General features: G+C 41.7%; 3 protein-coding genes across 15 annotated transcripts in view; 2 read left to right on the plus strand and 1 right to left on the minus strand.

Annotated features, from left to right (window-relative positions):
* Positions 1 to 14,128, plus strand: part of Pbrm1 (polybromo 1) — a 123,086-nt gene extending 108,958 nt beyond the window's left edge. For 7 of the 13 annotated variants that reach the window (XM_013030760.1, XM_013030761.1, XM_013030763.1 and 4 more), the window contains 5 exons: positions 2,978 to 3,142; positions 6,356 to 6,511; positions 9,993 to 10,063; positions 10,190 to 10,406; positions 11,340 to 14,128. In XM_013030760.1, coding sequence (XP_012886214.1) covers positions 2,978 to 3,142; positions 6,356 to 6,511; positions 9,993 to 10,063; positions 10,190 to 10,406; positions 11,340 to 11,512 — 782 coding nt within the window. In that variant the 3' untranslated portion in view covers positions 11,513 to 14,128. The remainder of the gene's footprint in view (positions 1 to 2,977; positions 3,143 to 6,355; positions 6,512 to 9,992; positions 10,064 to 10,189; positions 10,407 to 11,339) is intronic. The other 6 variants (XM_013030769.1, XM_013030770.1, XM_013030771.1 and 3 more) reach the window with 3 other exon arrangements.
* Positions 14,129 to 19,369: 5,241 nt separating this feature from the next.
* Smim4 (small integral membrane protein 4) lies at positions 19,370 to 23,439 on the minus strand. The gene is made up of 2 exons (XM_013030731.1): positions 23,113 to 23,439; positions 19,370 to 19,476 (listed from the first exon to the last, which is right to left on the minus strand). Exons 1-2 carry the CDS (start codon positions 23,261 to 23,263, stop codon positions 19,385 to 19,387), a joined length of 243 nt encoding a protein of 80 aa, XP_012886185.1. The 5' UTR covers positions 23,264 to 23,439; the 3' UTR covers positions 19,370 to 19,384.
* Positions 23,440 to 25,235: 1,796 nt separating this feature from the next.
* Nt5dc2 (5'-nucleotidase domain containing 2) overlaps positions 25,236 to 25,481 on the plus strand; it is an 8,919-nt gene continuing 8,673 nt past the window's right edge. The window contains exon 1 of the mRNA XM_013030724.1: positions 25,236 to 25,427. Coding sequence (XP_012886178.1) covers positions 25,236 to 25,427 — 192 coding nt within the window. The remainder of the gene's footprint in view (positions 25,428 to 25,481) is intronic.

A 25,481-nucleotide genomic window follows, 5' to 3' on the forward strand; every position in this document is an offset into this window, starting at 1 on the left:
AGACATTTTCTTGGTCCTGATTAAGCACAGTGCTTCCCTGACTTTGCTTGTGATCCTGGTGTGTTGCAGCCTCCTTCATCCCCACCCCAGAATTTCTCAGTATATTTTGCTGCCAAAAATTGCATGATTTTCTTCATTTTCTTTCATTTAGCCCTATAAACACATATATCTTGAGTTGGGAAATTAATATACAGTGATGTTAAATATAATTTTGATATTCATCCAAAAGGAGCCTTTTAAAATCAGTAGTCTATACTATGGCTCTTGATAAGTTTATACATGTATAAACTCTTAAGCTGCAGATTGGTGGAAGTACCTGGTTTGCTAGTCCAGACCCGGCCTCTGATGTGTCTGTATTCCTAGCTACTGTTAAGGTACTTGGGGTTGATAAAGCCCAACTGTCTTTATTTTCCTTTTACTCTGATTAAATCACTTTGGGCCATGACTATCGTTTAAGGATTTGGTGATTCTTAGCCATTAGGTACAAATACTTGAGTTTTGGTTGTTTTTGTTTATTTTTGTTATTGTTAATTTCAGGCTTTCTTTAATAAATATGTATAAACATTAGCTTGGATGGACTTTTGCCTTTGAGCTGTATTTTTTTCCATTTGGAATTTTATAGCAGTCAATTCTTAGTCGTATTGCTTGGTCCAAATACTTTACTTTCCCTCAAACAAATTACTAAGGCTGCCTGCCTTGTTGAAATTTGTTAGAGTTGATTGATTATTAAAAATTATCTGGCAGGCTTCCCTAAGAATCTTCTGCAAAAGCCTAATCCTGTAAGATACTCAGTCAAGAAACATTTGTGGAAACCTGCTTGAGAGTATGCCAAACTCTGTGTCTTAGGAACTTACAATGTATATTCCATGCTAAAGTCTCTCAGAGCTAAAAAGAAAAAAAAAATAGTTTTTATCTAGAATTTTCTGAAATTTGACCAGGTATTCGTGTAGTATCAATTACTATCCTGAAAAAATATGTTATAGAACATCCTTTGAGAAGTCCTAGAACCTAGAACTTTAGAGTTTTAGTATTTATACTTAGAGTGAGAAATTAACATAGTTTTAAAGTCTGTTCCAAAACAAATAAAGCCAATACTTGGGTGGCTGATTATTTAGGGTGTGATCAGGAGAGAGAAAAATGTGGAGATAATGTGAAACATGGGAGTATGGCTGAGGAAGGAAAAGATGTTGGCTTAAAGGAAATTCTACCAGATTCAACAAGGAATCTGAAATTCAGAATGATCTTAGGGAGTTAAACAACTCAGAAACATCTGACTTTTGGTGTTCTTCACCTATTGAGCTACAAAGATAGGAGTTTGGCTGACTTAGTTACAGTTTTGCTTTCCAGGACAGCTTAGTTAGGCTTCTCCTAGAAAGAGACACCAGTAGCCCATCCAGTATTCGACCCACAGGCCTGAATGTTTTCTGTTTTTCCATCTTCTTTCCTGTTTTTTTTTCTTTGCTCTCTCATTTACTGTGTCATTTGTATAATGAAAATACTAGAGTTTAATGTGGGGTTTAAATCATTGATGTTTTTGTTTGTTTTATTGTGAGCTCAGGAAAATAAGTTGTTCAAATGGCCTTTGTCCCTCACACTCATTGTACTCAGTTTGCAGTGGGTATGTCAATTGGGACAGTGCTAGTGGTGGATGACAAATCTCTGCTGACAACTGTGTCACAGCTAAGGAGTGTTGGACTTACTTGACTTTCATATCCTTACCCTAAAAGAGGACTGGAGCTGTTGCTTCTTGTTTCTCTTTAAAGCCATGTAACCTCAAGCTCTTATCCCCCTCTTCAGACAGAGGAAGCCTTTTGAGTTTCATATTGGAGGGTTAATGTGTGGTAGTTAGTTGGAGTATATGATATCAGGAGTCAGCCATCGGTTGCTGGTTCTCTCTACATTCTTGGGCAAATCATTATTATCTCCCAGTCTCCATTTCCCCATATGAAGAGTGGGGAGGGCTTCCTACCTATAAATGGTGAAAATAGAATTAACCCTGTGTGGTGGGAGCTTTGATAATACCCCTCTAGCATAATATATAAGGGTTTGCCTGCTAGAAACATGATTGTTGGAGCTGTTGGCCGTGGAGATGCAGAATAGCTCAAGAGAGTGAAAGAAGTTATCAGGTAAAAGCCCAGAAGTTCCATGAACAAATGCTCATCTTGCATTTTATATGAAGTAAGAGTAGATTCTGGAATTCATATGGATTTAGGATTGATTTATGATCAGCTTTGAGGTACACAGCTGTAGGGAATGTGGTTCTTTTCAGAACATTGTCCTTTGCTACATACATGTATTAGTTCCCTGATTCTGATGACTGTAGCCTAGAGTATCATGCATTTTTCCCTTGGGTTTATTAAACAATGACCTCTTTGCTTCACTAGAATATAGAAAGTGGCTGTTTACTTTCCCTAAAATCTTGTGGAAGAGGCAGTAAGCTACTTTTCCCTTACAGAGTTAATTTTCTTCAGCTGCTAAACCTGTGATACTAATGATAAAGAGTCCTCAAATCTTTGTAAAATTGGGTACAAGGAATCAGGAAAATAGAGTAAGTAACAATTGTATCAAAAATTATAATGGGCCATGGAATTGCTTCATGTTAAAATTATAAACTATAATGCTATTAATACTAGAATAATGGTAGTGCTTCTCATCTTCAGGGTGCCTCATGAGATTAACCACGGTGGTTACGCTGGTGATGTGTTTAAATAAAACTTGTGCTTTCTGAATGTGTGTTGCAGTCTTAACATTCTTGAAATCTTTGCAGACCAGTTCTCAAGATGGGATAGGAAAGCTGGATTCTAGGTTACCAAGTGAAATCGGCCCGACTCTTCCTGTGTTGAGACTAGTCAACTACTGTTCCTTCCATTGAGACAGAACTGTTGCCTGTGTTTTTACTAGTCCTGTTGAATGCAATGGATGGTATTTTGAATTCCTGGGTTAAAAACAGAATTGAAAATCTGAAATGCCTTTACAGAGCGGGCAGCTAAAGTTGCTGAGCAGCAGGAGAGAGAGCGAGCAGCACAGCAACAGCAGCCGAGTGCTTCTCCCCGAGCAGGCACCCCTGTGGGGGCTCTCATGGGGGTGGTGCCACCACCAACACCAATGGGGATGCTCAATCAGCAGTTGACACCTGTTGCAGGTAAAAACAGGAGCTAAGACCATTTTTTTCCACTTTAAGAAATTCCTTCATTTTTTTTTCTCCAAGAGGAGTAGGCCACAGCCTGTAGCCTTTTCTCATGACAGATTTAAAGTTTGAAGTCATTCATGTCGTCCTATATTGCCTTTCCCATATGGGCAGTGTCTCCTCTCTGCCCCAGATATGGGCCCTGGGCATAATCCAGGGAATTGGTAGGGACCAGTTCTTCCCTGGCTGTGGGCATGGTCTGGCAATGTTCTTACCCCAGACTGCTCTAAATAGAGCACTACAGCAGATAATATAAATAAACCCTGAATTCTATTCTAAAGAACTTCCAAGAGAAAACACAAAACCAGTCTTTAGGTAGTGTTGATTTTCCTTCTTGTGCCAGTATTCAGTTTGCCTTGTTCTGCTGCAGCCATCCTTAAAAGACTGACCATTTAAAAGGATTTTTGACAATGAATTATAAATCCTTTCCTGGTCACCAGTGTGCATGACTGCTAAATTAAAAAAAAAAAGTCCTTATTCAATTCATTGTGCCCACTCTGTAATGCTTTTCTATTTAATTACATTAAACTGCATTTTCTGTTAGTATCCCAGTCACATATTAAACAAAAAGAAAGAAAACGATGAATGTGGTTTGCTTGCTTGTGTGTGTTGTCTCTGGTTCTGGTAGCCATAGTGAATTTGACTATTCTTGAAATCAGTATCTTGTCTGATATGTCTCCAATGAGAAACCTGCATACCACCTCTCTGGCCCCACCTTTGTAATCTCCCCAAGTCTGATGAGATCTGTACAAACCACCTATGTTTTTACTTAATACAATAGTTTGACCTCTGTCACAGGGAGTCCAAGACAGTGTTGTTCAAGGCAGGTTTGTTGGGATGTCGTTTTTGTTTTTGCTTTTTAAGGAAGAGCAGTGTAGGATACTTTTCCATTGTCGCTCTTAACTTTTGTCATGGCAAGTTCTCAAATGCACTGTCGCTGAACTCAGCAGTTGCACTCGCCAAAGCACTTGTGAATCATGGCTTTCAGTACTTTCAGTGTAACTGATGTTGATCTAACAAATTTCATAATCCGCCTGCTCTATTCCATGGCCCATTTTGGAATTAATGGGGTTCCAGAGGTTTTAGAAATCAGGCCTTGAACACGGGGACTTTGAAAGTTAGACTTCCTTCATTGATATTCTGTCTTGTTCTAATTGATGTGTGATATTGTGGCACTGTGCCCTTGACTGCAAAACCCAGGGACATATTAACAAAATGAAATTTTGAAAAACAGCAGCTGCAGCATTTTAGCTCCCTGTTGGGGAATAACATAGAGCTCTGTGGTTGAGGATGGTGGACCCTCTAGAAAGCCCCTGCTCTTGTTACTGAGGGTGTGCTACCCATACTTCTAGGTCATGGGAGTTAAGGGCAAGCATTCTCCACAGTAACGGTCTTTGATCCACAGTGGGAACTTTGCAGCCAAGAGGATGATTTTTCATGGATTTACAGGTTGCTTAGGGCCTGATTCTTAGCCTTGTTGCTGTCTGAGACCAGCTTTGCTTACAAGCATTGAAGCTCATTTGAACACATGTGACTGGGATAATAAATGCCAAAGTACAGTTTAATGAAGACAAGTGTCATGTCTTTCAGTGCTTAATAATTTAATCTTCAATCACAGCCCATGAAGGCTGCGTTCAGATGGGCTTTTGTAATTGAAAGCAAAGCCTCCCAACATTCTTACATTTCTCACATACTTCACACCTAAAAGCTCAACCTGGTGGTGTGGTTAAAAGGCAGTTTGGCAGCATTGGATGTCCTCATGTTTAAGATGCTGTTGTCTGGTCAAAAGTAGTTTTTTCTCTGAACTCTCATTTCTTTAAAAAAATTTTAAAAACCTTTATGCATTAAAGATAATGTTTCAGATTTGTTTCATCAGCTAGGTAATTGTAACTTTTGTAGTCAGTTTAGATATGGAAGCAGGGTGAATCAGTCTCAGAGTTTTCAATAATGTCATAGATTGAAGAGGCTTGTACAAGAGTCATGAGCAAATAAATGCCTTTCGATGAATTCTTAAGGGAAAGCCAAAAAGGGAAAAAATCTCAGAATCTGGAGTTCTCTACACTCTCTCAGAATCCCTCTCCAAAGAATATTTTATCAGAATGAGGTTTGACACTACTAATCTTCCCTTTGTGAAATGCTAAAGTACTTCAAGGGGAGCTTTGAGTTCTTGTTCATCATGATCATTACAAATCACTGAAAAGTTTAAATAAATAATGCCATGTGGTTTTAAAACTCTTTAGATAGGTGGAATCTTATCACTCCCTTTGCCAAAACTATTTGCTTAAACTCTTCTTAGTCATCACATGTGTTGTTACATGAAGATAGGCTTTGAAGATGAAGGACTAAAAGCTGTTCACAGAAATTCTGTACCTCAATTGAAATACCCCTTATCGACTGAAGATGTATATGAGGACATTAGTGAACCTGACAGCAGTCAGTGATGAAAACTGACATTTTCTCATGTCAGCAGAGCCTGATTCTCCAGCCATTCCTCCTTAAGGCATTCATGAAAGTTTTTGTGTGACCTGGGCTTTAGTTGATTGGGAAGGTTTGGATTTGTTTTTAAACATGTTTTAAGATCTAAAGGTGAAAGATCATTTTTTGCAATGGCTGTTAGAAGCTACTTCCCAGCTCAAACCCTAGCTCATACCATTATTACCAGTAGTGAGTGGTGGGACTGGGAAGAGTAGAACTCTTGAAAATTTCAAGCTGGAGAACCATGCTTTGTGATCAGGACTGTGTACCTCATTTCCCTCCATTCCAATTTCCCCTCATATGTACCCATGATAGACATGAGTATAAGCAGAGTAGAATGGGGAGCCGTGTACTGTAGTTGTAGTTGCTCTGCTTGAACAGCTTGCAATAGTTCTGACCCTGGAAAGGCTATTACTCAAACGTCTTCTTATGAAAACATGCAGCATATTTATTCCAGTAAGAATAACTATGAACAATAATGTACTAAGTACTAATTTATCCAGAAATGTTGGGTATTCATACTTGTAACTTTTTATTTTGTTCATTATTGCAACAAAATAATTGCACTAATTACCATTATATCATGCAGTACTAAGGGTGCTTTATTCATTGGTAGTGCATGGGGGGGTTGTTATTACTTAGCTCATGTTGCATGTTAATGATGCATGTCTGAAATTTGTTGTGTCCTTCAAGGCATGATGGGTGGCTATCCGCCAGGCCTTCCACCTTTGCAGGGCCCAGTTGATGGCCTTGTTAGCATGGGCAGCATGCAGCCACTTCACCCTGGGGGGCCTCCACCCCACCATCTTCCGCCAGGTGTGCCCGGCCTCCCGGGCATCCCACCACCGGGTAAGAACTTCATCTTCATTCACTCATTAATCTCATCTTAATATCTTTTTTTTTTTCTCCCTAAGCTAGTTGTTCTGGAAGGAAATACCTGTTGCCTATTCTGCCAGGCCTACCTCACTGAGAATTCTATGTGTTGAACAGAACGCTTAGCATCTGTGCCCTTGCACACCTGGCTGTCAGGCAACAGCCCAGGGTGCATAGCAAAGGTCAGATTCTGCCCAAGGGGGCAGAAAACATACTCCATAATCACTTATACAGTATAATATGTACTTATAAGGTCAGGTAGCCTAGAAGACTGCATACTCTTTATCAGTGAATGAAGTTTCCTAAATTGCTAGCTCAGAGTAATATATTAAAAACAGTACAGATTTTTCCCTTAGTACATTTCTTCATCTGATGCGATTCTTACCTCACAGGGTGTTCAGTATATCTCTTCCTTCTTAAGCAGCCCATCTAAAAGGACTATAGAATCGATTATGTAAAACTCTTCAGAAATCCTTCACTTTGTTTTGGGAACAAAAAGGGGGGAGAGAGAGGTTTTGTATATCTAACTCCCATAAGAAGTATGACATAGCCAAGCACCTGTGGTTCGTACTGGTACTCTTAGCTACTGAGGCTGAGATCTCAAGGATCAAAGTTTAAAGATAGCCCAGGTAGAAAAGTCTGTGAGACTCCATCTCCAAAATAACCAGTAAAAACTAGGGCTAGAGGCCTGGTTCAAATGGTAGAGCACCAGCTTGGCAAGCACAAAGCTCCAGTCTATCACCACAAGCTCAGTTCTTTCATGTAGACATATATAAATGGAATCTAGAAATAGTTATACTTAGTTTCACTTTACAATGAATTATAAATTGAAATTTTATTCTAATACCTAAAGGAGCCGGGCTGTGGTGGCTCGCACCTGTAATCCTAGCAACTCAGCCGAAGATTGTGGTTTGAAGCCATCCTGGGCAGGAGAGTTTGTGAGACTCTTATCTCTAGCTAACCACCAAAAAATTCAGAAATGGAGCTGTGTTTCAAGTAGTAGAGTGCTTTGAGGGGAAAAAAAAAAAAAACCTCAGAAGCAGCACCCAGGCCCTGAGTTCAAGCCCTAGAACGGGTATAAAAGAAAAGAAACTTAGCCCAAGCACTCATGCCTGTAATCCTAGCTACTCAGGAGGATGAGAGCTAAAGATTGCAGTTCAAAACCAGCCCTGGCATGGAAGTTCATGAGACTCTTATCTCCAGTTAGCCACCAGAAAACTGGAAGTGGCACTGTGGTTGAAAGTGGTAGAGCACTAGCCTTGAGCAAAAAAGTTCAGGGACAATGCCCAGGCCCTGAGTTTAAGCCCCATGACAAAAGGAAGGAAGGGAAGAAGGAGAGAAAGGGAAGAAATAAAGAGAAAGGAGAGGAGAAAGGAAAGGGGGAAAGAAAAAGGGGGTGGAGGGAGAGAGACAGAAGAGGAGAAAGAAAGGAAACCTAAAGGAAAATTCCAAGTTCCCATACTTGTTGCCATCATATGTAAGAGAACTAAGTCTTGGCTATAATCTAGTCAGAGGTAATACTTCTTTTTTAGGTGAGTTGGAGTAGTATTTGTCCATTACTTAAAAATATCATCTAAGGAAACACACTGTATATACACGTATATATATAGATGTATACACCTAGATAAAATATGGATAAAAACTAATCAAGTTGGCTTACAATAGCATTGGATCTACCGACCACAGAGTTTTGCAGAGTTCCAAACAATGCTTCAGAGAATGGACCTAGCAGTGTGTAGGGTGAACAAGCCTAGTAGCCTAGCTTGAAACCTCCAGCTTACACTTTTTTTTTTTTAAGACAGTCTTGCTATATAACCCAGGCCGACCTTAAGTTTATGGTCCTTCGGCCTCAGCCTCCTGAGTCATGGAATTAACAAATGTGCACCACTGTGCCTGACTGTCCAGCCATACTCTGTAAATGTTGCTTAGAGAATGGCCATAGTTACATCAAATAATTTTTCCCAGATATCCCTAGAGGAGGTAATGTTTGCAGAGTGAATGAAGCATTATGGAAATAGTAACTTGGGTAAATCGTAGTGGCAACAGGAATCAATTATAAAATAATTGTTCCCCTAGTTCTATGTTCTCATTCATTAGCACATGGTATTTTTGGAGCAGTAAGACTGCATTTGGACATGACAATTTCTAGATGCATGTAATACTCAATGGGAGCCCTGTCTTAAGGCCAGTGGCCTCTTAGTAGCAGCTGGGTTGTAGTGGGTATTGGGGCATATCATCCTCCTTCGCATCCAAAATGACATTTGAAGGAAGCACAACATATATGGTTATAGTCGGGGGAACAGGGGAAGGACTCTTTGATTTGTGCATGCATATGTCTGGGCTGATTTTGAGTAGCCATGGATTCAGGGAGCAGCTGCTATCTCAGTTCATATGCTCACTGGCTGCCTCTGGCATTGCACTTGTAAATGAGGAAGCAGAAGAGTTTGCTGATTTCACTTGTGCTGCCCTGCATAGCAATGATGTAGGCAGCTTATAGAGTTTAAGGAGGGGGTAAGTGTACAAAAGTAGTGGCCAGAGGCTACTGGTGTGTTGTTGGAGCAGTAGCTTATCCACCACCACCTTTTCATTCACAAGTAATCCTCAGGATCCTTCTATGTTGATCCAGATAAACTTCTGAGTATTTGGAATATTAAAAATCCTATTTTTTAACACAAGCCTATTTTTATTTACTCTGTCTCTTTACAAGTAAAAAGACGCTTACAACTCTGAATTTGAGAATACTGAGCTGTTTTTAAGTTTTTACGAATGGGGTGGCTCCCGTACCTATTTCTGTGTTTTATTGGAATATCAAATGGATGATCCTGAGGTAAAAATTGTCTCAGATATTAATCAGTTCATTCCTGTGAGACAACAATTGGTCATGATCATTCATCCAGGGAAGTTTACTAAATTATTATCAGAGACATAACACACGAAGTCTTTCTCTGTTCCTTTATTATATTCACACTTGAAACAACAGCAGCAAGGCTACTCCAGTTCTGCATCATTGAAGTATCCTTTCTCTGCCAACATTAGTGACTTCAGGTAGAAGCAGGTGCTGGTAAACTACAAGAGGACAGCAAAGCAGTGCCTTCTAGCCTACCCAAAGCTCATTTAACTGCACTTTCACAGCCATTTCTCTTGTGTCCTTGCTATCGTAGCATATTGCTTACTAATGAGCCTGGTTTCAGTGCCATTCCCAGTGAAATTCAACACAGGCTCCAGTTGCAAGACAATGTAGTACCTTGTAATCTAACTTACCCAGGGAAATACTAGAATTTTATAAAGATCACTTGTAAGCTTTTTGTCCTGTTTGGGGCACTTAGGATTCTATCAACACTGAAGGGCAAAGGTACAGATGTTGACCTTATAAATGCCATCATTTCTTATCAGACAGTAATTTTTCAATCAGCTCAACCTGAATCTTCTAATTGTGCCATTACCTTCTGAATTATAGGTGTGATGAACCAAGGAGTGGCCCCTATGGTGGGGACTCCAGCACCAGGTGGAAGTCCATATGGACAACAGGTAAGGGCCCCCATCCTCAGTCCCACTTTGGTTTTCTTAGGACTCAACAGAAGTCTTAATCATCGTCCTTCTAGAACATATATGAACTACTTTTTTGTCTTACCATGTGGTACTGTGCTCTTTCAGGTGGGAGTTTTAGGGCCTCCAGGACAGCAGGCACCACCTCCATATCCTAGCCCACACCCAGCTGGTCCCCCTGTCATACAGCAGCCAACAACACCCATATTTGTGGCTCCCCCACCGAAGACCCAGAGGCTTCTCCACTCAGAAGCCTATCTGAAATACATTGAAGGACTCAGTGCTGAGTCCAACAGCATTAGCAAATGGGACCAAACTTTGGCAGGTAAGAAATATCCTTCCTATGGTAAGTCTTTGTGACAAGGTCAATGCTTGAAATCCTAGCTACTCAGGAGGCTTAGGTCTGGGGATTGCAGTTCACAGCCAGCCCAGGAAGACAAAGCAGCAAGACTCTTATCTCCATTTAACCAACAGAAAGCCAGTAGAGGTGTAGCTTAGGTGGTAGAGCACCAGCAATGAGTGAAAAAGCTGAACAAGAACATGAGGCCTTGAGTTCAAGCTCCAGTACCAGCACAAGAAAAATAAAACTTTATAATTAATATACATTCTTCCTCTTATTCCTGTTGCTGCTATTGGCTCTTGTACAACAAACATTCCCTTTTCTTTTTCTCCAAAGTTAGAAGGATGATTTATTCATTTTATCAGAAGAAAAAGGAAGAAACAAAAAGGAAGGAAAGAAATTTGTTTGGATATACTCTACACCTAAAATGAATAATATTTAATAAATATGGTTTTATGGTGATTTTTTTTGTTTTGTTTTTTGTTTTTGCTAGGGCTTGAACTCAGGGTTTGGGTGCTGTCTCTGAGCTCTTTTGCTCAAGGCTAGTTAGTGCTCCATTTGAGACACAGCTCTCCTGGCTTTTTTGGTAGTTAATTGGAGGTAAGAGTCTTAGAGACTCTTTTGTCAGGCTGGTTTCAAACCATGATCCTCAGATCTCAGCCTCCTGAGTAGCTAATAGGATTACAGGTGTGAGCCACCAGGATCTAGCATGTTTTATGTTGTAATACATCTATCGACCCTTAAAAAACAGTGAGTTTCATCACCTTAAATTCTAATTTTCAGAAGTGGTGCTGTGGCTCAAGTGGTAGAGCGCTAGCCTTGAGCTGAAGTGCTGAGGGACAGTGTCCAGGCCCAGAGTTCAAGCCTCATGACCAAAAAAAAATTCTAATTTTTGATTCTCTGCATTTTAATTTTCAGCTCGAAGACGGGATATCCATTTGTCAAAAGAACAGGAGAGCCGTCTACCATCTCACTGGCTCAAAAGTAAAGGGGCCCATACTACCATGGCAGACGCCCTCTGGCGCCTACGGGATTTGATGCTTCGAGACACCCTCAACATTCGCCAAGCATACAACCTAGAAAATGTTTAACACATCATTACGTTTCTTTTATAGAAGCATAAAGAGTTGTGGAACAGTAGCCATTTTAGTTACTGGGGGTGGGGGGAGGAACAAAGGATGACAATTTTTATTGCATTTTACTGTACATCATAATGCCATTTTTATATAAGGACACTTTTAATAAGCTATTTCAATTTGGTTTTGTTATATTAAGTTGACTTTATCAAATACATAGATTTTTTTGCATATGTTTCCTTTGTTTAAAACCAGTTTCATAATTGGTTGTATATGTAGAATTCTAGTTTTATCTTTTTACTTGTTGCCATGGGACTTAAACCATCAAAGGTTTTGTCTTGGCTTAGGGTTTGTTTTTTCTCTTGTTTTTGGGGGTTTTGTGATATATATATGAACAAACAAATGAAAAAAAAAAGAGTTTACAGATTAGTGTAAATTGACAATGAAATGTGAAGTTGGTCCTAGTTTACATCTTAGAGAGGGGAATATAAATGTATGTTTCATGTGCCTGAATATCTTAAGCCACTTTCTGCAAAGGCTGTTTCTTACAGATAAAAGTGAAGTGCTTTCTTTGAAAGGTTGCTATTTAGATTATAGATATTTGGCAGACATGGCACCTTTGCTATATTAACTCAGAGGCCCTCTACATAAATCTACAGTCAGTGCTGTGCATTTATTTGCCGTTAGTATATCTCCTAGATAGCTGGAGGGAAAGCAGTTTTTCTTGTGGTGAATTAGATATCTGTGATGTCAGTGATTTTTGCAGAACATGTGCGAAGCCCTGAATTATATTTAGTATTGGCAGGTAAGTTTAAAAGTACATTTGTTCTGTTTATAATGAGTTCACAGTTTATGCCTATACATGTTAGATTCTTTGAAATTTTAAATCTTTTACATTGCAAAACATTGACATTCATCTTGAAGAAAGCATTGGGGTAAAAACATGGAGATTTATTTTGAAGCATATCCCCTAATATAAGAAAGGAAGTATGTATTTGTTTCTAAACAATATCGTGAGCTAATTGTGAAAGGGTAGATTGCCTGCATGCAAATGTTTTCTATTCTTTATTTCTTTATTTTCAGTTGTGGTATTTCTTTTTCCTTCCAAGTGTCATGGTTGTAATTCTCAACCAGAAATTGGATATTTTCTAAAATATGTTTTTAAATTTATATTGTGCTTTTGAATTATAGAAGAGAATCATTATTTTAAGAAAATATTCACTAAAAAAAAAAAAAGACCATTACTGATCCCAAACACCTAGAGATTTGGTGATTTTCTTATATGGCCCTAGAATAAACATTTTGAAGCAGTATATGATTCTCAGACAGTAGGAAACTACCAACATGAAACATTATTTCACTTGGTGATGATCTCTGAAACTTGCCATATTCTAGCAGAGTAGGTATGTTATGGCATTTCCACTGCTGTTTGTCTGATGAGAGAGTATAACTTTCAAAGGATACTTTTAATTCTTTTAATCTGTTCTACATACCCACATATATAGTTATCCTACTTAATAAATCATGAGGGCAAAGGAGTAGTACAAAATAGGGAAAAGTCTCTTGTATCGAGATACTTTAAATACTGGAGGCCCTTGTAACTTGATTGCCACTAGTCAACCACTGGATCTCAATTTGCATTAAGCATTTGAAAGAATTTTAAATTTTCAGTATGTCAGTACCTATTGTTAACATGAAATCAGATAGATCTCTTCTAGTTGCTGATTATTTGGACCATTGATTCATCATGGAGTATATAATGCAATCAGATTCTTTTCTTTCTAGATATCCTTGAATTACACCAAAGAACCTGAAACTTAATTTTGGTTAAATTATTTATTTATTTCATGCATTCATTTTATACCCTTTTTAAGGTCTGGATGACTTTCTTGGAAAGCCTCTAAGAACTGTTCACCATGGGCCATTGGGGCATTAGAAGCCAGAGCACTCCTCCAGATTCCTTTCCCTGCACAGTGCAGGAGGAACCAGGAGCCAGGAACCAGCCAGGAGCTCTAAGGCAGTGCAAAACCAGCCCAGGGTGTTATTAGGCAGGCCCTAGTTAACTTAAAAGAAAAAAAATATTTATTTTAGAATCATGTTTTTCTATATACTAACTTGGAGAATATTGGTATTTAGGATAGAAGATTTAAGGTCAACCATCTTCCAGGAAAAAAAAAATCTGACATAAGAAACTATAAGTAAACTATACATCCTTTTTTTTTTTTTTAATTCCTCTCCTGCATTTTTAGGAACTACAATGTGGCTCAGAAAACATAATGGCCTAAGTGTTTCAAAATGTGAGTTCCTGTGGAGAATTTTGTTGTGGGGATGGCCATAGATTTAAAATAGAATGACAGCCAACTGGTTTTTTTAAAGGCCTTTGTTTTTATTTTTTTTTAACCCATCCTCCTCCTATGAGGAAAAAGAGGTGGGACTCTTATGTACCATCCCCAAATTGATAATAATGACTTTGAGTTTGAACATTTCCAGACCTGATTAAAACTTGTTTTATTCTTATTTCTGTATTATCATCATCTGAGGTTTAAGTGGTAACTAGTCTTTAAACATGTATGTGTCATATGTTTGTTCTAAGGCTTTTTAATCCAAATAAAAACAGAGTTTGCAAAGTGATTTGGATTAACCAGGTTTGGTTGTTCTGTTAAACCTGTGTAAGATGTTAGTTTTGGGCACACTGAAGAGAAGTTCTATAAGCCCTAATTTCATGCCATGATGATATGGCTTCAGATTTGAGGAAAGGACACCCCTTTGGTGGAGGTCAAAGTCAATGTGCAAACCCCTGGTTGGGAGCTCAGATGTGTTACCATAGAATCTGAATATGGTAAAATGCAGCCTGAAGTCCCCTATACTTATTAGGATTAGAAGCATGGCAGAAATGCAGGTTAAAAATTGAAATTGAAGGGCTAGAGGTATGGCTTAAGTGGTAGAGCCACCGTTAAGTAAGCTCAAGGCCCTGAGTTCAAACCTTAGTACTGCCAAAAATAAAGAAATGAAAGCTAGGCGCTGGTGGCTCTCACCTGTAATCCTGGCTACTCAGGAGGTTGAGATCTGAAGATCACAATTCAAAGCCAGCCTGGGCAGGAAAGTCTGTGACACTCTTATCTACAACTAATGACCAGAAAACCAACAGTGGCATTGTGGCTCAAAGTGGTAGAGTGCTAGCCTTGAGCAAAAGAGCCCAGGGACAGCACCCAGGCCCTGAATTCAAGCCCCATGACCCAAAAAAATGGTCTTTTCTGCAAAAAAAAAAAAAAAAAAAATGAAGAGCAAAGTAGAGGACAAAAGGTGAGGGAAATATGTCCTCTATTAGAATGCAGGATAACTCACTTCAAATAGTTTGTCTGTGACCAGAGGAAACAGGTGGCCTAGGTATGTCTTTAAATGTTACCATACTTTTAATACAAAATGTTAGTAAAAGATTAACCAACTGTTTTCCTCTAATATCACTTTGCAAATCCCTGTGTTTCTGTTCTGAGAATGTAGGACTGTACTTCCATCTGTGTCCATGAGCAGTCACTGATGTAGAAACATAGCAGCTGATCACTGTGAGAAGTATTTCTTTTCCTTTTTAGTTTGGAAGTATGATAATTCAGCTAATGAAAGTTCATTACCGAGCAAACTAATAACAATGACTTTTTCCTATTTAGAGTTTTATATAGTATTTATGTCTTAAAGATTGCACATAAATGTGGCAGGGTCTCTTAAATTATTTAGTATGTGTGAAGTCTAAGCACTGATAATTGCTTTATAGGAGAGAAATTGCTTTGGAAAACACATAGTCTGAAAGTTCATTTTTATTAAAGGGTAACTCACAGTGTGAAAATCTTACATGTACAAAAGAGCTGCTAAGCGCTAGTGGCTCATATCTACAATCCTAGCTACTCAGTAGGCTGAGATATGAGAACCAAGGTTGCAAAGCCAGCATAGGCAGACAAATCCAAGAGATTTTTATTTCTAGTTAACCCGTAAAAGCTGGAGATGGAGATATGGTTCAAGTGGTAGAACACTAACCATGAGTTAAAAACCCTAGCAAGAGTGATAGGCCCAGTCCAAGTCCCAGTGTTGGCACCAAGGGAAAAAAAGAAAAAGAAAAAAGACTCGTGTAATTAAGTGTAACAACAATGATTTAGGTAACACAAAATGGACCTGCTAGTTGTACAAGTAGCTTTGTTATAATTTTATCATTCAATGCACTATCCTCAACTCAAGTGCTAACAGTAAAGTTCCAAAGCCCATGTTTTTTTCCAGCACTACACTGGAGGTAGACTTCTAACAACAATGCTAATTAAGTATATATCATTCTAAAATAAGTGGGTTTTTGTTTTGTTTTACTTTTTTTAAGTGCCAGTACTAGGGCTTGAACTCTTAAGAGTAGAGCTCTTGATCACCTTTTCTTGCTCAGGGCTGGGCCACTTTTAAAACAAAAACATGTCTCAGATTTTTCTGCCCCCAATGGCTTTACACCTAGATCCTCAGATCTCAGCCTCCGGGAGTATCTAAAATTACAGGTATATGTGCCAGCAGTTCCTAGCTCTGTTACAGCTTTTTAAATCTGTTGAATTTTTTGCCTTGTAATTCACACTAGGGGGCACTGCCATACTGTAATCAGAATTGTGACCTTTAAATTACTTATAGTTCAAGTATCTAAGTAGGTTAGCATTACAGAAGGTTATGAAAGGATTCCCCCCCCCCCCAGGGGTCATTCCTAGGGAAATGTGACTCAGTGGTACTCAAGTGTCTGGTTAGCATTTAGCACTGATTTTTTTTTTTTTTGAGGCAGTTAAAGACAAATATGCTGGGCTGGGAAGGTGGCTCAGGAGTAGAGTGTTTGCCTTGCATGCATGAGGCTCTGGGTTTGATTCCTCAGCACCACATAAGCAGAAAAAGCCAGAAGTGGTACTGTGGCTCAAGTGGTAGGGCATTAGCCTTGAGCTGAAGAGCTAAGGAACAGTGTCCAGGCCCAGAGTTTAGGCCCCACAACTGGCAAAAAAAAAAAAAAAGCAAATGTGCTCAAAGAAATGTATCTCACATTAAATACAATAATTGATTTGCTAAATACAATAATTGATTTGCTAGTCTACTTGTTTTAAAGTCAGATGTTAATCTATCAGCTTGCCATGGTGGCACACATCTATAATCACTGCTATTTGGCAGGAGGACCTTGAGTTCTTGGCTAGCCTGGCAAAATCAGTAAAACTCCATCTCAAAGATGAAATATAAATGAGTTGAGAACATGGTCAAATGGTAGAATACATGAATGCAAAGCTCTGGCTTTGATCTACAGTACTGAAGAAAAAAATGTTACATTATACTGCCATTTTCAAACTTGTCCTTTTAATATAATTCTGATGGGGAAAACATGGCTGGGGATGTGGTGGGGGGGAGGAAGAACCCTAGAGAATAACAGAATCGAGAGGCAGCAGGGAGATTGCTCAGGGAAGAAATCACACCAGATGCAGATGCTGGCTAGTAATTTCACTGGCAGTTACTATTAATAAAAGACATGGCATATTCTGTGTGTCAAAACACTTCCTTTCTCCCCTCCCTGCCCCCCCCCGCTCAGTCATAGGTCTTGAACTCTGGGCCTGGGTGCTGTTCCTGAGCTCTTTAGTTCAAGCCTAATGCTCAGCCACTTGAGCCACAGCGCCACTTCCAATTTTCTGGTGGTTAATTGGAGAAAAGAGATAGACTTCCTGTCAGGGCTGACTTTGAACCGTGATCCTCAGATCTCAGCCTCCTAAGTAGCTAGGATTACAGGCATGAGCCACTGGCTCCCAGCCTCAATTTCTAAAACTGGGAGTGTGAAGAACACACAAAATGTGTTGATATGGCCAGGCGCCAGGGGCTCATTCCTGTAATTGTAGCTACCCAGGAAGCTGAGATTTGAGGATCACAGTTCAAAGCCAGCCTGAGCAGAAAAGTCTATGAGGCTCTCCAGTTAACCACAGAAAAACTGAAAGTGGAGCTGTGGCTTAAATAGTGGAGTACAAGCTTTGGGCAAAAAATCTTAGGGATAGCAGCCCAAGCCCTGAGTTCAAGCCCCACACCCAGTAACAGGGTAAAAAAGTGGCTACATAATTGAGAATCATATCTTCTTATGTAGCAGTGTCTCTGAGATTAAGGTTACAACTTTAAACAACTGGGCATATTACGAAGCACTCATGGTTTTGTCTGTCATCACTGGCCTTCATACCCAAGCCACCTCTTAACAATGAGCTGAACTTGCTGTAGTTAATGCTTTGATGAAATATGAGTAATCACTGGGCCTTTGTTTACATTGGATTGGTCCTAACACTAATGGACAAATTTAGATTAGGAAAATTATAAGATATATTAATGGCTGAGATAATTATCTTGAAGACAACCTGTGGCCTTAAACATCAGCTTGCTTATTTCTTTCCAATAGTGAATTCTACTGATTTGAGATTTAGTGTGTTTTTCTGTGCCATTCTTGGGACTTGCACTCAAGGCCTGGGTGCTGTCCCTGAGCTTTTGTGCTCAAGGCTGGTACTCTACCACGTAAGCATTGCTCCACTTCTGGCTTTTTTGGTAGTTAAGGAGATGAGAGTCTCATAGACTTTCCTGCCTGAGCTGGCTTTGAACCTCAATCCTCAGATCTAAGTCTTCTAAGTAACTAGGGTTACAGGTGTGAGCCACAGCATCCAGCTTAATCTTATTTAGAATGTTGATATTCTTGTTTAAAAACATGTTGGATATGGTTGTCTAAGCATGTAAAAATGCCTTTACCTTTTTACCAGTGACTACACTTAGGTTGAGTCAAATTGCCAGATAGTCTGGATGCTTTCCACTATGTATAGTTGTCGTTAGCAGCATTCTCATCATAAAGGGGTATGAATCATGGAGTTCCTAAACTCTTGTGTAAGGAAGTTTACAGAGAACTAGCATGAGCAATGTAGTAAGTCAGGAATTGCCACAACCCTAGCAAGAAGTTTATGGGCTGGTAACAGGCAGAAATATAATTGCATAATTATCTTAGTTTTGACAATTTTGCAAAGAGATTGTTTTTTTTTAAAGTCATGTCTATGATCTAGTTTGAATTCTGAAAAAGAAAAGCCAGCACCAGTGGCTCACACCTATAAACCTAACTAAAGAGGCTGAGATCTGAGGATCATGGTTCAAAGACAGCCCTGGCAGAAAGTCCACAAGATTATCTCCAGTTAACTACCAGAAAACTGGAAGTGGTGCTGTGGCTCAAAATGGTAGAGCCTGAGCAAAAAGAGCTCAGGGACAGCACGTAGGCCTTGAGTTCAAGCCCCACGATCAAAAAAAAGGCAGGGAAGAAAGGAGAGAGAGAAAGAAAAAGGAATGAAAGAGAGGTAAGGTTACCATTTGTTGCCTTAAACAAGCCAGGAATAGTGGATTAGCTACTGGGGAGGCTCAGATTGGAAGGATAACAGTAGGAAGCCAGCACAGGCAAAACGTTCTTAAGACCATATCTCAACCCAATAAGAAGATGCACATGGTGGTTCCCACTTGTCATCTCAGCTATGGGAAAAGTATAAATAGGAAAATTGTAGTTTAGGCCAACTAGGCAAACAGCCAGACCCTATTTTAAAAAGCCAAAAAGGGATGGGATTGTGGCTCAAGTGGAAGAACACCTATCTAGCAAGCACAAGATCCTAAATTCAAACCATAGTACTGCCCAAAATAAATGCTCATTAAGTGTAAATGAAGGAAGTGTAATTTTCTGACAAGTACTGTCCAATAGTGAGTTTGGTAGAGACAACAAAACTGAAAAATCATTGTAAAGGCAATTCTTGGAGTAATGTGCAGATGCTAGACAAGCAAGAACAGTTCTGAAGAGTACATTTCTAAAGGAGCTGAAACCAGTCATGAAAATTCATATATTCACTTTATTGGCTGCTGAAGTTCAGTCTCTGATGCTTCTTCCAGCCTTCTCTGATACTGTCTTTCTGAGGCTTTTCTACGGTAGACATCATCTGTATCAAACAAAAATTTTGCTTAGATTGTCAGAAAACAGGGCTTTTATAACATACTCAAGTCTGAGTGATTCAACCAACAGGCTTAAGTTTGTCATCTATTTCTGAATCTCAGTGTTTAACCCAAGGGCAAAACAGACTTAAAACTAGTTGAATGAATACTAGTTAGTGGAGTTCTAGACTTTGGTAGAAACATTCTGACACACCTCTTGGTAATGTTTCAGCATTCCTTCACTTCCTTCCCACTTATGATTTCTGTTCTCTCTAAAATAATACTTAATTGGGCTGGGAAGGTGGCTCAGTGGTAGAGCGCTTGCCTTGTATACATGAAACCATGGGTTTGATTCCTCAGCACCACATAAGCAAAAAGAAAAAAGCCGGGAGTGGCACTGTGGCTCAAGTGGTAGAGCACTAGCCTTGAGCTGAAGAACTGAGGGACAACGCCCAGGCCCAGAGTTCAGGCCCCACGACCGGACCCAAAAAATAAATAAATTAAAATTAAAAAAATAAAATAATACTTAATGGACCTGGCCCCTCAAAGGTACTTCATACCCTGAAGTGATGTGCTGGCTCCCTTTTCCATACCCCACAACCTCAGCATAAGGAGGGGAAGTCAGTTTCCTTCTCAGCTGCTGTTTTTCCAGACTGTGATTGCTGTCTTCATTTTTTTTTAATCCTCTTGCTTTTTAGGTTGCACACGAGTGTGCGTGTGCGCATGTGCGCACGCGCACTATTCCTGAGGTTTTTGTTTTTGTTCTTTTCCCAAGGCTAGTGCTCTACCACTTGAGCCACAGCTCTACTCCCAGCTTTTTGGTAGAAATAGTCTCACTTTCCTACACAATCCTCAATCTCACTCTAAGCACATAGGACTATGGGTATGAGACACCAGCCTGACTCTTACTGTTTTACTGGATTTTGAATTCAGGGCCTGTGCTTGTTCAACAGACACTCTGCCACCTATGCCATGCCGAGGTCCCTCTTCCTTTAAAAATTCTTCCTTCAGGGCTTGTGCCATTTTGAGCTGGGAAGGTGGTTCAGCAGTAGCGTGCTTGCCTTGTATGCATGAGGCCCTGAGTTCAATTCCTCAGCACCACATAAGCAGAAAAAGAAGGACGTGATGTTGTGGCTCAAGTGGTAGGGCACTAGCCTTGAGCTGAAGAGCTGAGGGACAGCACCCAGGCCCAGAGTTCAGGCCCACGAGTGACACCCCCCCCCCAAAAAAAAGTGCTATACAGGGCTTGTGCCATTTAACAGTCACTCTCTTCCTGGGCTGGCACCTGCTCTATCACACACACCCATTTGGTCACTGAAAAACACTAGACTCTTGCTCTGGCTCCTTGTCCCATCCTGAACCTTCTCAAAAACACTGCCACTACCCTTGTAGACAAAGAACCAACCCCCTTTGCCTTCCTGACTTCTTCTTTTTCAATGCTGTATGGAAGGAATTCTGCTTAAACCACAACCTCTCTACCCTTTCACCTTGGAGTTCATCAACTTCTCCCCCAGATACTTGGCTCTTCGTTTTCCCTTCATATTCTCTCTTGGCAAAGTGGATGATATTCCTTCACAGTCATCAATATCTTGACTTATACACACACCCTCTGGCCAGAGGCCAGAGATTAATTCAACTTCCTACTCCATGACCCTTGATAGCAGTACCTAAGTCCATCTACTGCCATGTCTGGAAATCAAGTTTTCTCAATGAAGACCCTCAACTTTCTTTACTCACCTCTGAATGGCCATGAACTCTTTCTACATAAATAAGTTACTACAATGAACTCTCAGCTAATCTCCAAGGCTACTCCCATCTTCATAAGAGCATATCTACACCTCCACCCCCAAGGGCTATCTTCACAGACTCCTTCACAGACTCAAATTTCCTTAACTTCATATTTATGAAAACCTTCCTGGTGTCCCTAACTTCCTTCTCTGACCACTCAAGTCATCCTAAAATGGTTGGCCTTCACTATGGTTTACTTGTGAATGGTACAGAAACCCAGATTTCTAATCCAGTTCAGTCTCTTGAGTTTGAGATTTGTAAACCTCCACCTCAGCATGTCCTGAGTGGAGCTGAAGGTCACCTTGCCTGAGCACTCCACCTTCAGAGAGGTAGCAGCCATGTTCCATCTTGATCATCAAGCTTTGTCAGCATTATGTCTGGGCTGTCAACATCACTCAGTCCTTCTACCTCCAACCTAGACACTAGCCTCTCTCAAATGCAAGCCCAGACTGTGTTCCCACCAGTGTTTCCACATGAGCCCCATCAAACCCTTCAATCCTGCTCACTAATCCCACTGTGGTCCTGTCCAGGTTCCTTTCTAACCACTTAACCCCTTGGCTCTCATCATCTACTTCCATCCCTCGGCACCCACAAGGCCTCCTAAACAAGGCACAAAAATTTCACAGACATTCCCACTTGGTTGAGTCTGCAAAACCTATTTTGTATGGTAGCTTTTACAAAAGTTTTCCATCTAGTCCAGTGAGATGCCCACCTACAATCCCTGAGCATCTCAGCTACACCCTAGCTCTAGTGGTAACTGTATGATCTGTCTTTCCCATTAGCTCTTCCAGAGTGGAGACCTGCCTTGTTCATTCGATCCCCTCTTGGGTGGTCAGTCAGAGGCAGTGACACACTGCTGTTAATCCCAGTTACTGGGGAGGTGGAGATGAGAAGACTGTAGTTTGAGGCTATCCTGGGAGAGAGTTATGGAGATTCCCCCTTCCCCCCTAAAATCAACAAAAAATGTAAGTATGGTGCCTAATCCTAACTTCTCAGAAGCCTTAAGTAGAAGGATCAGTATAGGCCTACTTGGACAAAAAAAAAAAGGAAAACAATCTGAAATATAAAACAAAGGACTGGGGGAATGGCTTAAATGGTAGGGTGCTAGTGGCACTGAGTTCAAACTCCAGCACCACACACATCCACTCATCCATACATGCACACTATTGATGAATAATGAACAGAAGGAAGTACTAACGTAATACCTTAAAAATGAGAGTTGGCAATTCACAAGTATTTCAGGAAAGTGGCTAGCAAAATAGCCTAGGGGCTGAGAGGTCCTGAAAAGGAACTGGCCTGCCCAGAAGTGGTGCTCAGAAAAGCAATGCCAGGCGTTCTTTTCGCAGTGGTGGGCCTCTGACCCAAGCAAAAGACCTGGTGCCAATGATGGCTCCGTAAAGACATTGGGCGTATTTAGTCAGACAGGCCAGTGCTCTCCAAGGCTTGGGACAATTAACTCAGAGAGGGAAGGCCGTTAACACGGATTTCTATAAATCCTCAGGATCCACCCCTCTGTTGTAAGATTCTCCCTAAGGCCCACTCACTGGCAGGCTCAAGGGCAGGCTTGAGAGGAGGGCGGCCTGAGATTGGGGATACGAGTCCTCCAAGTGTCGGGAAAAGTGACAATGCTGGACACCAGTGTGTGCGGTGAAGAAGAGGCCGGTGGGCATATGGCCAGAGTTGAACCAACAGTGGCAAAGTGAATGGAAAGGCACTTGTCCTTCAACCACAGTTTTAAAAGCAACTCGGTGCTGAAGGAAATCAGCAGTCTGCAATGTAATGCCCTCAAGGGAAACAGATCCCTGCTAGTCGTGCCTTCCTGAAAGGAAACGGAAGCTTACTGCACCCCCACTTACAGAAAGTCTCCTGGCCCACACGCACTTTAATCATGATCCACTCCATTGTTCCTCCCAGGACAAAAAAAAAGGGCAGGAACCTGTAGATGCCGAGTCGCTGCTTCCCGGGCACTCGCTGCAGAATTCGCCTCAGCTGGGCTCTGAAGAACATGCTCGACTGAAGTGGAAAAGGGCAAAGCGGACCTCGGGCGCCTGGAGTGCCCCTGTGCGGCCAAGCCCGTCCTGCATGTCCCCCGCCGCGTTCCGCGGCCAGGCCGAGCAGCCACAAACTCACGCCACAGCCGCTGCGGAGCTTGGGGCGGAAGTCGACCTCTCGGTTCCGCCAATCAGTTCGGCGGGGTGCGCGGATCCACCAATCAGAGTACTGTTGAGATGGAGCGGCCTAAAGGAGCAGGCGCTGGCGTCCCGGCTCTGGAGGGCGATCACAGGGGGCGGGGCCACCAACGTGGCGTGGGCCCCGCCGCGTCCCGGGTCTCCCCCGCGCAGGCTGGGCTGGGACTTGACTGCCGCGCACTTTGCCACCGCCATCTTTTTTCCCTGATACACTAACTGAAGTCGCGACCATAAGTGAAGGTCTGGCTAGTTCTGTACACCACCATACTCCAAAATGCAATTACGTTACGTCGTTCTTCCTTTAGGAATGTTACTCTTCTAAAAATTCGATATGCATTGTTTAAAGCTGAACTTTTCATTATCACTACAAAAGCCTGTTTTAGAGAAACAACCCAAAAATGATTTTTAAGAAGTAGCACTTTTAAGAAGGGCACTATTATCTAGGCATTTGTAGGTAGTTTTTGTTGTTTTGTTTTGCTTGCCTAGCCTCTATTCATAAATTGCACAGATAATTACAGGATTGCCAATGAGCATAGCTTTGTTATTAGATTACATCTTTGTGCCACCATCAATTCCCCTTTGATGTATTGAACACAGCACCTGAAACAATAACTAGTCAATTAACAGCTGCAATATTCATGATTATGCTTTATTGAGTTCTCATGCTGCACATAAATTCCCTTTACCAAAAAGAGATTAAGCCAGGCAGACACAGAGCTCTGACTCATGGTCCATGACCGCTTGCTAACCATACCTACAAGAGGCTTTCCCCCCCCCCGAACAATTGAAGTAAAGCTTTGAGAAGAGAGACAACTATGACCATCTTTAAGAGAGTCAAATGAAAGCCTACGTTCTTTTCCTGGTCCCCAGAAAAGGTCAAAGGCCTTCCATGAGCAGCTATAGCTCATTTCTCTTGATGTTTTGGAGGGCTGGACCCTGCAGGGCGTTCACTCCCCTGGAAGAGGTTTATATATGTCCTGAATCCAGGTCACACTTACAGCTCATGTGGGCCCTCAGGGACACTCAGGAACCCACTTTGTGGCCTCTGTGCCCAACCTAGGATCTGGCACACTAGCTAGGTGTTAGTCCAGATGCAGAAGCCTTGCGCAAACAACCTTAAACCCAGTGAGCATCCTGGGAAAAACCATGCACCCAGCTGACTTGCTCATCATGGATACGACTCACAGGGTGCTGGGCTGACATTGTCACCGGACGGAGGTGAGGTCACTAAACCTCAGCTCCGTCCGGTGACAATATCACTGGTATACCTGCAGGTAAGAAAGCTAAATAGAAAAACGAAGTAAAGAGAGGTTTCAAGAGGAAAAGAGAAATTTCATTGTAAGCTGCGACACTGATAGAATGGACTTGGGCCTCTCCAAAGAATGACTTCTCCGGCCAATGAAGAGTTGACAGATTTGCTGCAGCCAGAACCAGGTAGCTGTAGTGATTCACACAGCTCCACTAGGCTCCAAGTTAAAAGAAGTCCCCTGTGTTGGGTGCCTGGAGGCACAAAGCAGAGGCACAGGGGAGCGAGCAGAAAAGAGCTCTTTACTAGTTAAGTGAGTGAAGCAACCAGGGCTTTCAGCAGGCAGGGACCGGGGGGGGGGGGGGGGGGGGGGGGGGGGGTGGCGAGCAGGACGCCCAGGCAGAGAGATTTGGGGAAGGGGGGACCCCTGGAGACACGTGAACTGCCTTTTCCCTCTCTCGACCGTCGGGAGCCTAGGTCTTAGGTTCTCCTACTTTCTGAGCGAGGGACCAGAGAAAGAGCCGCCATCTCGGCGAAGACGACAATGGGGGGCGCCGATCCCTGGGCCGCGCGGGGGGCTGGGAGGAGGGGGTCGGGAGCCCGCCCCGCCCGGTCCCGGAGCCTCCCGCCCCCCCGAGCCAAGGGGCACACCCATTGGCCGGCCGGGATCCTCGCGCCGCGCCCATTGGCCGGCCTTAGTGAGGAGCATGCGGCCACCGTGGCGGGCGCGCAGTCGGTGAGCAGCGGGCTGGCGGACGGGCGGAGGGGCTGCGCGGGCAGCGCGCAGGGG

Source organism: Dipodomys ordii, unplaced genomic scaffold (assembly GCF_000151885.1).
Source record: "Dipodomys ordii isolate 6190 unplaced genomic scaffold, Dord_2.0 Scaffold132, whole genome shotgun sequence".
Taxonomy (NCBI): Eukaryota; Metazoa; Chordata; class Mammalia; order Rodentia; family Heteromyidae; genus Dipodomys; species Dipodomys ordii.

Excerpts from the sequence above, each read along its gene's own strand:
- Smim4 (XM_013030731.1), bottom strand. The coding sequence starts at position 23,263 with ATGTTCTTCAGAGCCCAGCTGAGGCGAATTCTGCAGCGAGTGCCCGGG. Across the intron at positions 19,477-23,112 it reads TGTGGGCCAGGAGACTTTCT|ATGATGTCTACCGTAGAAAA; the intron begins GTAAGTGGGGGT and ends TGTTTGATACAG.